This window comes from Hippopotamus amphibius, chromosome 13 (genome assembly GCF_030028045.1).
Source record: "Hippopotamus amphibius kiboko isolate mHipAmp2 chromosome 13, mHipAmp2.hap2, whole genome shotgun sequence".
Taxonomy (NCBI): Eukaryota; Metazoa; Chordata; class Mammalia; order Artiodactyla; family Hippopotamidae; genus Hippopotamus; species Hippopotamus amphibius.
In genome coordinates, this window is record NC_080198.1 from 103,116,012 (window position 1) to 103,129,266 (window position 13,255).

Sequence of the window (13,255 nt, forward strand, 5' to 3'; positions counted from 1 at the left end):
TCGGTCCAAGGGGCAGAATGCCATGTGCCGAGCCACATCTGCCACGTGTGACAGGGAGGGCGCGGGGAAGGGCAGCCACGTCACAGGGACTCGGGCTCGCCGATGAGCTGCTGGGGGATGGCTGACAAAGCACAGCCAAGCTGAGAGATGGAGCCCGGTGGGATACGGGAGATGGCCTGATGAGGACGTTCAGGGCCCCCTGCTGGCGGTGGGCTCCCCTGCACAGGCCACCAGACTGGTCCTTGCGGTCCACCCCCAACACTGCCCGCCTCCTCTGGACTCGGTACTTCATGTAGGAAAAAATGGAGGGGGCTCCTTCCATGTCCACTGGGTCTGGAAGTGACCACTGTGTACAGCCCTCCTACAGACAGCACCCAACATGGTCCTGGGCTCGTGGTAGATAACAAACCACGTGCAATGAATGACACTCCACCCCCACCCCCCGCGGAGGGTGTGTCCCACCACAGAATGGGATTTCTGGAGGGTAGAGGTGCAGCCCAGCCTTCAACCACCACCCGCGGTCTCCACGACCAGGACTGGGAGGGGTGGGGGTGGGGTCTGTGCCATGGGAGTGACATGCAGAGCACCCCCAAGACCGCGTAACACTGACCCTGGGGATCATCCTGACCCGACGACCCCCTGGGCAGCCCCCATGCTGTGCAGACAAGGGGAGACGCCTGCAGGGGCTGAGGTCGGGGGCTGGTGGGGTGTCACTGATGACTGCAAACTCCCTTCTAGAACCGTGTTAAACCCACGTGAGGGTCAGCGCTAATGTCACTGCTTGAAGGAGGGGTGCTCGCTTCCAGGAGGACGGGGTGCAGGTCACTGGCTATGCCCTGAGGACGGGGGCGTGTAGGCCGGCTACATGAACACACTGTGCACCTCCAATCTGAGCTGGACCCACGCGTACATAAAACGAAACAGTGGAATTACCAGGAAACACGCTGAATAAATCCCACAATGCACAATAAAAACTCCAAAGTTGTTTTTTCTTATCACATCTACACGTTAAAATGCTATTCCAATAAATATAATCAAAATCACCACGACGCAGGAGAAGAGTCACACGCCGGCAAAGGCACAGGTGTGATCACGGGCCGGGAGCCCGCATGTCCCCGTCTCTGCCCGGGGAGCCCGCACACACGGGGCACATGCCAGGCACCTGTGTGCATCCCCCAAAGGGGGAGGAGGGCAGATTTCAAAGCAAGTTCAGGAGGCTGAGGCCCCGACTGTTACCTCTGATCTGGAAAGGAAGCCGTGATGCTCTCATCTTCCCTTCAGTCCCTCGTCAGGATCCAGCCCCGACAGCAGGTACTGCGTGGTGGCAGTCAAGCTACTTCTCTTCTGAGGAAAGAGGCCACGTGTGGGACCAAACCACGCACAGCCCTGCGCCTCTCCTGACCTGGCCATCCTCCCATGCCGCAGACCACTGGCCAACATGCTCAGAGGCCACGCTGGCCGGGCCACACGCTCCACGGTACTAAGCTTTCAGTCCTGCCTTCTGCGGCCCATGCCCCCTTCTGAGCTTGGCCACCCTCCCCCTGCATGAGCTCCTGGAATCAACGTCCTTCCCGGGGACACCGGGCCTCCCAGGCCTCACCTCTCCCGCCTTTTCCCAACTGTCCCGTTTTTCTGTCACCCACAGCTCCACAGGCTCCTTCCCAAAGGGCTTTTGCCAGAAGAAGGGATGGAATTTCAGAAATGCTGAAGACTCTAAACCCGGCCACAGCATCACTGAGAACAAGGCAAAACTGAGATGCTTTCAGATAGGCAAGGCTCCAAGCTCAGCAGCCAAACCCTTTCTGGGAGGAAAATTACTCAGAGACCGTCCCTGGTGAGACAACGACGAAATCAGGAGACATAAGAAATGGCAGTGAGGGGGAAAACCAAGGAAGGGCCAGACCAAGGGAAAAGACGTGTGTTCTCTAACACATCCCTAAAGCACAGGCAAGCACAGGGTAACAAACAAGACCATGTTAAACTTCAAAACTTCTGCAAAGCAAAGCAATCACTCATCAGAGCGACCCGACAACCCGGGAACGGGGGGACGTGCCTGCACACCCCATGCCCGATGAGGGTCACCATCCTGGCTGCGTCAAGAACCCCGACGGCTCCGTGGCGTGTGAGCAGGCGCTCGGCAGCACTGACACTCGGGGAGGCGCCAATCACAAGCACGCCAAGGGCACCGCACGCCTCGGGGGCTCCCAGGTCAACAGGCAGCCGCTGTGCTGGCCTCGGGGCCGCCCCTGCTCTGGGGCTCCGCCTCCGGACAGGGAGGAACAGCGCTGGGGGGGGCGTTCTGTGGGAGAGGCCCGAGCCAACTAAGAGGCCTAGAGGTCTGTACACAGCCCAGCACTGCCGGACACGCAGACACAATGAAGGTGGTTAATTTGTTTTTTACCACAATAAAAAAATATTCTGAACGACTCTGGCCATGGTGCCTGATTCAAAGCACTGGTCCAGGAAGGCACGGAGACCGTGGAGGGTGGAGGACCCGGGGGCGGGACCCACACGCACGGTCCACGTGGCCAACCAGAGAGCCAGGGCGATTCAGGGCAGGGAGGACCGACCATCTCCACAGCAGAGGTGCGGGACTGGACCCCAACGTGGGAAAAGGACAAACCTGTGCCTGCTGCGACCAGCACACACTCCCCTGAAACACAGGCCTACACAAAAGCTGAGGCTGTAAAACTCCTAGACGTAAACACAGGAGAAGATCCCCACAACTGTGAAATAGGCAGGGATACACTAGCTGTAAAAGAGAAATCAATAAACGAATCTTTATCAAAAGTTTACGAACACTTTTGCCCTCTGAAGGACAATTTAAGAATAAAGATAATTTAAAGTAAGCTGCATCTTTTTATTTTACCAATTTCTAACTGAGACGTAATTCAGATACCACGGGATTCACCTCTTTAATTCAAGTATGCAACTTAGTGGTGTTTAATCACAAGGTTGTGCAACCATCACCACCATCTACTTCCAGAACATTTTCACCACGCCAAAAAGAAACTCCTTGCCTACGGAAGTCCTCCCCACAGCCAGGCAGCCACCCACTAATCTGTCTACCTGAATGGACCTGCCTACTCTGGACAGTTCATATCCATGGAATCATACATTCGATGGCCTTCTGTGTCTGACTTTTTTTACTTAGCCTAATGTTTCCAAGATTCATCCATGACGTAGCAGGTACTTCATTCCTTTTTCTGGCTGAGTTCCTTTTTTTGCTTTATTCCTTTTTATGCAAATACCATATTTGTTTAAGCACTCCTAAGGTGATGGACATTTTGGTTGCTTCCACTTTGGAGCTACTATGAATAATAAGGCTATAAAGATTCCTGCACAGGTTTTTGTATGGGCATGTTTTCTTTCTTTCTTTTTTTAAAAAATATCTAGCTAGCTAGCTAGCTAGCTATGCCGGGTCTTACTTGCAGCACACGGAATCCTTGCTGCTGCGTGTAGGATCTTTAGTTGCCGCATGTGGAATCTTTAGTTACGGCATGTGGGATCTAGTTCCCTGACCAGGGATCAAACTCAGGCCCCCTGCATTGGGAGTGTGGAGTCCTAGCCCCTGGACCACCAGGGAAGCCCCTGTACAGGCATGTTTTCGTTGCTCTTGGTAGGTATCTCAGATTGGAACTGCCAGATCATGTGGGAACTCTATGTTTAACTTCCTGAGGAGCTACCAGGCTGTCTTCCACAGTGGCTGCACCACTCCCCACTCCTCAGATGTCCCGGGATCTTAGCTTCTCCACAGCCTCACGTAGCCGTCGCTGCTGTCCATCTTCGTGAGCATGAGCATCCCGTGTGTACGCAGCGGCGCCTCATGGTGGCTGTGCTGTGTCAATGACGACCCACGATGCACGCTCAGCAGCCATCTGTATCTCTCCTTCGGAGGGGTCTCCTCAAATCACTTGCTCGGTTTTACACTGGGCTGTCTTCACATTATTGGACTGAAGAATTCTTTACATCTTCTGGGGACTAGATCCTTATCAGAAATGATCTGCAAATATTTTCTCTCTGTTCTGTGAGTAGTCGTTTCACTTTCTTAACAGCATCCTTGGAAACACAAGCTTTTGCTCTTTAATGAAATCCAATTTATCATGGTGTTATAAATAAAATTGTTTCTTCCATTTCCCTTTTCACTGTCCATTTCTAGGGTATAGAAACACAAGTTATTTTTATATACTTATCTTGTATCCTGCAACCTTGCTGAACCACAGTATTAGTCCTAACAGGGGGGCGTGTGTGTTGTGTGTGTGTATTCCTCAGGATTTTCCATCTATAAGATCATTTCATCTGCAAATTGAGTTTTACTTCTTCCTTTCCAATCTGAATGCCTGCTATTTATTTTTCTTGCCTAACTGCCCCAATTAGAACCTCCAGGACAATGCTGAACGGAAATGGTGAGTGGACATCCTTGTCTTTTTGCTGACCTTAGGGGGAAAGTTTTTGGTGTTTCACCACTAAGCATGATGTCAGCTGTGGTTTTCTCAGAGACGTCCTTTATCAGGTTGAGGAAGTTCTCCTCTATTCCTAGTTTGTTGAGTGTTTTTATCATTAAAGGGTGATGGATTCTGCCAAGTGCTTTTGTCTGTGTCCATTGAGATGATCATGTGGTTTTTGTCCTTTATACTATTAATATGGCATTACATTGGTTTTTACATGTTGAACCAACCTTGCATTCCTGGCGTAAATCCCACTTAGTCATGGTACACAGTCCTTTTCATATCTTGTCAGATTCAGTTTGCTGGCATGTAGTTGAGCACTTCAGGACCTCTATTCATTCACAAGGACTGGTCTGTAGTTTCCTTGTGGTATTGTTTGTCTGGTTTTGGCACCAGGGTAAAACTGACTTCACAGAACAAGTTGGGAAATTTCCCTCCTCTTCCATTTTTTGGCTGTTTGTGTGGCACCAATGTTAATTCTTTTTTTCTTATCTGGTTATACCAAAGATCTAAAATTTGTATTAATCAAATCTGCTTCATGTTTCCTTGGTAATTTGTTGCAATACAGCTTCTAAGATGATAGGATTTCTCCATTTAATTAGCTGAATGTTAAATTATATTTCTTCTAGTACCTCCTTCTCCTTCAGTGACTCACAAAAAGTAATCCTTCCTGTTTTCATACTGAAACAGAATCTGGCAAACACCCTAAGTTGAGACCTGTTATGAAACATCTGTACTCTCATCCAGCTCTACAGCAATCCTCCCACACTGTGTCATTTGCTTTAGTATGTGTTTCTTCAAACCTTCTCCAGTGTTTGCTGTGGGTTTTCTCACAGTATTTGCTGACAAAGAAATGCATTGTAGTTTGTCATCATAACGTTTTCAGCCATTTTTACCAGCACAGGAAGAAAGTACTTCCCCAATGGCATGAGACCGTTTATCTTTCACAATGAAGAAACCTCAGAAGAGATTTCTAACCACATCCCCTACAGTGCTGGGCTGTGCCCTGGATGGCAGGCAACGCCCCCCCCCCCCACCCCCTTCCTGGAGAGCCCCTGTCTCTTGCCTCTGTGTGTGGCCCGAGTCTCACCAATCAGGGCGGCTCCATGCTCTCCTGGGCTGACCTCCCCGGCACAGCACACCCGAGGGAGGCTCACCGAGGACAGCAGTGCTTCAAACAGGCTCTTAAACGGGCCTCTTGGAAAATGACACGTTCCTGGTCCACCTCTAGGGGTGTGATGAGATTGACTTCTCACTCCCCCAAGTGCTGACAGAGCTGGAGGCGGGGAGGGCACCGTCAGCACCTCCGTGCTCCCTCTCTGGGAGGCAGGCTCTCTCCCACACAACTGCGGGTTACCTGTAGGAATCTTTTCATGCCGCTTTTCATGCCCACTTCAGCAAGGGCAGGACACGCTCAAGTCCTGATCCGGCAGCATGCACACAGGCCGCCTGGCACCGACCGCGGCCGCAGCCGGATGGGGAGCTGGCGCTGGGCCTCCACGTGGGCCGGGTCCTCATCCCTTGGGATGGCTCACTGACCAACCACAACATGCAGAGCACAAGCGGGCACTGGTGCCAACGGCACACATCACACCATGGAAACACACTTTCTCACCTTCCAGATACACCATACAACCAAAGCAGCAGTTTTACGACGAGGCTGTTACTTGAGCAGTTTCAGACTGGACTCTGGTGTTCAGCAGAGACACCTTTCTTGGTGCTTCCCTCATTATACATAAGAAACGTCTGATCAAGCACACGAAGTCAGGTGGTATCTTTACAGCTGCTTTCGCATCTTCAAACAGAGACCCAGCAGCCTCTAAAGAAAGCATAGTGCCTCGCTCGGTGTCCACCGCCTGGCCTGCTGCCAGCTACCCTGACGCTTTACCTTTTCTGGGCGTTTTCCCAGGAGGTGTTTTACTGGTTATTGCTGGGATGCAGAAAAGAGACTGATTTTTGTCTGTTTTTCGTGTACCCAGCTATTGTGTTGACCTTTCTAATTAATTGTAGTCATTTTCCAGTTAGTTTGCTTGTGTTTCTGGGTAAACATATTCTGTCTCATTCACTCTAACAGTTACATTTGCTTCTGTTTCAATTCTTACTTCTTTGGATAGAACTGCCAAAATAATATTTAACAGTTCATCTGTTATTTGAGGAATTATTTCTTCTTTGTGCTCCGATCCGCAGAGTTTACAATCCCAGTGGTTAGAAACAAAGAAGCAAAACACAGTGAGTCAGACAGCAGCCGCAGCTAAGGAGAAAAACGAGCAGAAGGGGGAGACGGTGGGACGCTCAGTTTAAATGAGGTGGCCGCACCGAGGTGATACCTGAGCAGAGACCAGAGAAAGTGAGGGAATAACGCAGATGGACACCTGGGGCAAAGGATTCTGGACCAAGTAAGTGAGAGTAAAGGCTCTGAGGCACCCCCGTGCTGGCACATCCTGTAGCAGCGGGGAGGCCCCTGTGGCTCAGCGTCCCAAGGAGCGGAGGTGGGGAAGGCAGAGGCGGGGGAGGAGGAAGAGGAGGCCACTCCAACCAGCTTGGACTTTACCTCAAGAAAGACAGGAAGCTGGCAGGACAGAAGAAGGCATCCCCTAGCAACCAGGTGGCTGTACTGGGCAGGGGCAGAGCTGGGGACAGCTAGGAACGCCCTTAACAACCCAGAGAGGGGACAGGTTTAGGCCATGGCGGCAGCAGGAGTGACGGTAAGAGGCAGTGAGACTCTGAGTCTGTTCTGAAGGCAGAGTGAAGAGGTGAGGACGGGCTGGATGTGGACTCTGAGAGCTGATGGGTCAAGGCTGGCTCCAAGGTCCAGCCTGAGCCGAATGGCATGGAAGCACTGTCCCCCACGGAGGCCAGGAAGACGGGGGAGTGGGTTTGGGGAGGAGGTGGGCGAGATGGCGAGCTCAGGCTCCCATGTGCTGTGACACCGCACAGAGAGGACGTCTGACAGGTTCCCGGGTCCAGGGCTCTGGGGCGGGAGGGGATCCAGTTGGGAGTCACCAGTGCACGCAGGGGGCCTCAAACCAGGTCACCAAGACAGCGGGCGGCCCCGACGCGGAGGATGAGGCACGGTGGGAGCCTGGGAGGAACCATGCGTGGTGGCGTCACAGGAGCTGGGTGGGGCTGTATCTCAAGGAGAGGGCGGCCCGTGGGCACACGTGGCAAGATGTGGGGGTGAGCAGCAGACGCTGTCAGGGTTCATCTGGAGACCCTGGTCAGAGCCCTGCCAGGGAACGATGGAGCAAAACCTGCCCGGGAGCTGCTCATGGGGCCAGGAGGCGGCCATCTCAGAGGGGGTGCTGTCCACCTGTCACCTAGAGGGTCACGTGTGCACACCTTCATACCATGGATGGGACCGTCCTGCCCATGAGTGGACAGAGGGCGCAGACACGCCTCCCCCTCGGCTGAGTCTCGGGGGAGAGGGAGAGAGAGGGGGCTGTGGGCGGAGGTGGGGCCGTGAGAAAGGAAGCTCTGAAGGCGGCCACACCCAGAGTGCTGCTGGTGGACAGGCATGAGATGTGAATGTGTAAGGGATTCCCCCTGAGACAAAGGAGAAGCCTGCTTGGTCAACAGCTACCGCCGGCACCTCCCTCGGGCTGGGTGCCCTTCCAGGCGCTGGGAGGGCAGGGGGTCGGGAGCCAGGGGAGCTTTGGTTCGGACGGGGCAGATGACCTGCCAAGAAGGGCAGCGGGGCCATCCTCACGACGGGAAAGGGGAAGAGGAGGCCAGGCCGGGGGCCGCGTGTGGGGGCTGGGGGCGGACTGGCTCTGCGGTCCGTGCCAGCGGCGCAGCCGCAGTTCTCTCCACTCTGCCACGTTCAAGGTACTAAGTTTGATTACGAAACTACTCAGCAGGATTTAGCTGTTAACTATGGGTTAGCAGTGACCGAAACAGTGAATAATTCTCATTTTCAACATGTTCTTAAAAATGTACACCTGAAAATAACCCACCATTACCCGGGCGGAAACTGCTCGGCCAGGTTCAGGGGAGCATCAAACATCCTCCCCGGCGGCCTGGGGCCTCTTCCCGGCCCATCTGCCCGCCCTGTCCCGATCCTGCCCCTCGGGGGCCGCGTCGCCAGCCAGGCACCCGGTGGCCCCTGCCCTCTTCACAGGGCTCTGTGGGCGGCTGGAGCTGCCCTGCTCCATGGGAACGAGAGCCTTCGGCGTCAGGGTCGCCAAGACTTCCACTCAGCCCACGCAGCTCCTCCCCGGCAACCCCGAGGCCACTGCACCCCCAAGGCCCCCGCCCTCCTCCCGGGACTGCACTGACACCCCGTGCGCCTCGCGTAACGCCTCCTCCCAGCCTCCCTCGTCTCTCCCCGCGGCCGCCCTGCGCGCGAGCACGGGAGGCGGGGGCTCCGGCACCTCGGGGACCTGGGTTCGCTCCGAGTTACAAGAGCGCTCACGTGGCATCTCAGCAGTCAGGGTCGTGACAGATGCGACCCGGAGCCAGGGGCCCGAGGCGTGCGCGGGGGCCGCACGGCTGCCCGGCAGCTCTGCCAGCACCTGCCCCGGGCCGGGGGTCAGCGCCTGCCCGACAGCCCGCCCCTCACAGGGCAGGCGAGGTGAGAAGGCCCTTCCTCCTCCAGACTTCAGACGCGTTCAAAACACTAACAATACTTAAAAACACAAACAGCAAGCAGGGGCCCCTCAGGTCGGCCCACACCTCTCCAGACGGCCCCGGCGTGGAGGACACGAGATCCCTGGCAGGACACAGCACGCCCTGTCCTTCGTGGGGTCACACATCCCGCCAGCGCGTGAGCGTGAGGAGAGCGCGAGGCCGGGAGGACACGGGGCGGGCGCGCGCCTCAGGAAGGGGCATCCAGCCGAGCTCCGGGTCTGCGGGGCTCTGGGAGGCCAAAGCCACGCGGGGGCCCTTTCAGCTGAGAGCACACAGTGCTCTGAGGGTGTGACGAGGCTGAAGCCTGAGAAGGAGGCGGCAATGGTGATGCAAGTGTCTGCAGACCAGAGAGGACCAGCACCTGAGGGAGGGACTCGCTCACTCTCTAAGTCACAAAACCTAAAGTAAAAAGAGGTTCGGGCCCAGCCCAGGGCCACCGCCTGGGACGCAGCATGACCAGGTACTTGTCTCCAGTGTCCGAAAGCTTCATGCTACTGGTGTTTCTCAAAATTGAGAACGCATGACTCCCAAGCCCAGCTGAGACCCAGTTTGGAAAACTGCATTGAAAGGTATAACGTTAGGCATATAATTGGCACACAAACTTTCTACAAGTACAAAGACAGGATTTGAAACTGCAGGGTAGTACTTGGTCAACAAGACTGTCACTCCATTAAAAGCAGAAAATTTAAATATTCCTGAAGAGAATTCAAAGACACAGGAGAGTCGGCCTCCAGACCCAGTTAGGAGCAAGGCCCCCGCTCCCTGGCCTGGCACACGCGATGAGGAGGACACAGCTGCGAGAGGGGTGCTGATGCTGGGGACCGCAGGCTGGGGTGCCGAGAGGAAGCTCCAGGCGAGCCCGAGGTGGGCCCAGGTGAGACTCAAGGGGAGGAGCCAGGGTCCAGAGCAGGTCTCCCGCAGCGACGCCAGGTCCCTTCCCCTGGGCTGAGCAAACACCCACCTGGTCTGGGTGGTGACAAAGAAAACCTCTAAAATATGATTTTCCTTCAGCTATCTGCAGGAAAAAACAGAAGTAGAAACTCCAAAGACTAAAGGAATAATTAACAAAATAATTTGGAGAATAAACACGAATTGCTTTTATAATCAGAAAAAACTTCGAAAAACATAATTAAAATAGGGTTTCCGGTTCCGCGTGGTGCGTGACGCACCTGAGTTTCCACTTCTCTTCCCCTGAGGGCTGCGGGACATGACCCACAACCGGACACCCGGCAGCACTCCCAGGAAAGGCGTGTTCCGGGAGCGCCTGCTGCAGTCAGGACAAGTTCCAGACAGCAAGGTCCAAACCAGTGGTGGGACCGCCCCCGCCACGGACACGCGGCAAAGCCGGAGGCATCCCAGAGGCGGGCGGCCGCAGCTGAGCATCCGACAGCTCCCCCGGCAAAGACGCAGCCAAACGTCCACAGGCCTGTGCCAGCCGGGCCCCCGCCGCGCCCCGTGGAGCAGGAGCAGCGGCTTCAGGAGGACAGGGACCAGGTCAGAGCGCACTGGTCGCTGGAGGCCAGGGCCGCTCCAGCCTCTGGCCACTCTGCCAGGAGAGAAGAACAGAAGTGCTCACCAGGTAGCCAGGAACCGCCCAGCCGCCCTGAGGCTGGGAGGAAGCTGCCCAGCCCTCCCACAGGAAGGACTCCCCATCCCCTGCGGGAGAACCTGCCTTCCCACTAAAGAAGCACAACCTACACCTTTCAGAACCCTGGCCCTCAGCCCTTCCCCAGCTCCGCAGCCAGCAGCTCTCCCCATGTTCTGTTTAATTCTCCACTGACAAATGCCTTTAAATCAAGCATCCCTGGTCTCCTAGTGAAACTTCCTCATTATCCACGAGGAATTACTCCTGAAAAATATGTTACTTCAGCAGCGACACACGTGTCAAGAGAACACGGGAATTATCACGTGGGATCTAAATAATCTGTGACAGAAAACAGAGAGTATCTTGCAAAAATTCTACTCTTAAAAATCATTCTAGGACTTCCCTGGTGGCTCAGTGGTTGAGAATCCGCCTGCCAATGCAGGGGACACGGGTTCGATCCCTGGTCCGGGAGGATCCCACATGCCGCGGAGCAACGAAGCCCGTGCGCCCCAGCTACTGAGCCTGCGCTCTAGAGGCTGCGAGACATGACTACTGAGCCTCTTGCCACAACTACTGAAGCCCGTGCGCCTACAGCCCATGCTCGGCAACAAGAGAAGCCACCGCAATGGGAAGCCCGTCCACGACAAGAGAAGAGTGGCCCCTGCTCGCCGCAACTAGAGAAAGCCCATGCACAGCAACAGAGCCAACACAGCCAAGAAATAAATACATAAATTTATTTATTTAAAAAGAAATTCTAAAAAAGAAGTAAAACTCTTTTATCTGGCAAGCTCCCTTGAAATGACACGACACTATTTCTTTACCTCTAGGAGTATCTCCATGACTACTGTAATCAAAGGCTATCTGGTAAGTCTGCAACTCACACCACGTTCACGATTAGAGGAGGACGGGGAGGAGAGCTCCTTCCCGTCTGGAGTTCCCCAGCGTCACCACCACAGTTCTCATCGCCGAACCTCCTCACCTGTCAGTCAAGCGGCAGGCCTGACCGGGCGGGCGCGACAAAAGGCCGCAGTGAGCGGTTCCCCACTCGGCCTCCGCCTGCGGGGGAGTGGGGGGCCTCTGAGCCGCAGGGCCTTGCTCAAGTGGGGTACAAACACCACCCCTGCCCCTGGGCTCCGGCGCACAGGCGTCCGGGTGCCCCGGCAGCGCCTCCCCGCAACGAGAGCCCCCGCCCCACCCACGCCCGACAGCAGGGAGCAGCCGCAGAGGATGAGGGACCCTCCCGCGGTCTCCCGGGAGGCGGAAGCACAGCGCTCGCAGCGAGGCGGCCGCGCCGCACCCACCCCCTGGCACCGCCGGGTGGGCGGGGATGCCGGGCGTCTCCGGAGGAGAGACGCGAGCCGGCCCCCGGGAAAGGCGGGCGGACCCACGTGAGCTCGGCCGCGGCTCTCCCGGGAGCGCCGTCACCTTGAGCGCGGAGGGGATTTGCTCCCGGCGGCCCCCCCGCAGCCGCGCACCGGCAGGCGCCCCACGCACCGGGCGGGAGCCAGCACCGGCCCCTCCCCGGGACGGCGACTTCGTCCGCGCCTCGGGCGCCGCGCCTCAGCGACCATCCAAGGTCACCCAACCGGCGCCGAGTGGCAAGGGCTGCATTTCAGGCTGGCTGACGCCCGCGACCGGGCTCCCGCTGGGTCGCGAGCTCTGTCCTCACAGGTTCCCTCACGAGAGGCTAGCACCGCCGACACCCGCTTCCGGGAGGACGACGGGCCCCGTGCTGGGCGCCGCGCCCCCGCGCCCCCAGCCCTCCACGGCCAGGGCCGTCGCTGATGCAGCTCACGGTACCCGCAGGCCAAAACGCGGCGCCGGGCGGACGCGCTCCCCGCCCCGTCACGAAGGCAGGCGGGGGCACGGACGCCCAAGCGCCACACCCGCCCGCCCGGCGCCCCCGGCCCCGGGGAAGCCCGGCCCCCAGCCCCCGGCCCCCGCCCGCCCGCAGGCCCCCGGCGTCGACCCCGGCCCCGGGGAAGCCCGGCCCCCAGACCCCGGCCCCCGCCCGGCGCCCCAGGGCGCGGCCCGGCCCCCGCCCCGCCCCCCTTCCCCCCGCCGCCGCCCGGCCCGCGGGCCCGGCCAGGCGCGGGCGGCCCCCGCCACACACCCCACCTTGAGGGTCGGGTACTCCTGCACCTTCAGGGTCATGGACAGCTGAGCGGCGGACTCCTGCACCGCCATCTTGGATCGGCCAAAACATCAGCGGGCGGAGGGGAAACGCGGCGCGCGGCACGCCGGGTAATGACGTTGCGGGGCGGGGCGCGTCGCCGTCTGCACCAATCGCGGCCGCCCCCCGTCCCGCGGCGGAGGAAGAAGGCGCGGCCGCGGCGTGCGCGCCGAGAGGCGTCCACCCCACCCAATCACCACCGGCCTTTCTCTCGTTCAGCCAATCAGCGTGAAGCCTGCCTGGGCGGGGTTTCTCCTTGAACTTGAGGCGGGGCGGGCCCGCGTCTTTTTCCCGGCCTCTCCCGCCGGTCCCTGCCGCCGTGGTCCCGGCGCCAGCTGCGCAGCGCGTACACCGGGGCTGGGGGCCGGGGCCCCGCGGGGAGCACGGCTGTGGTGCGGCCGGGCTCGCGTGGGGCGGCCCCGG

General features: G+C 57.5%; 1 protein-coding gene across 7 annotated transcripts in view; it reads right to left on the reverse strand.

The window, feature by feature from the left end:
• MAEA (macrophage erythroblast attacher, E3 ubiquitin ligase) overlaps positions 1-12,903 on the reverse strand; it is a 28,960-nt gene extending 16,057 nt beyond the window's left edge. For 3 of the 7 annotated variants that reach the window (XM_057705205.1, XM_057705199.1, XM_057705198.1), the window contains exon 1: positions 12,778-12,903. In XM_057705205.1, coding sequence (XP_057561188.1) covers positions 12,778-12,846 — 69 coding nt within the window. In that variant the 5' untranslated portion in view covers positions 12,847-12,903. Of the gene's footprint in view, positions 1-1,236; positions 1,345-6,063; positions 6,424-12,777 lie in introns of those variants that run through there. The other 4 variants (XM_057705200.1, XM_057705203.1, XM_057705201.1 and 1 more) reach the window with 4 other exon arrangements.
• Between the last annotated feature and the right edge of the window lie 352 nt (positions 12,904-13,255).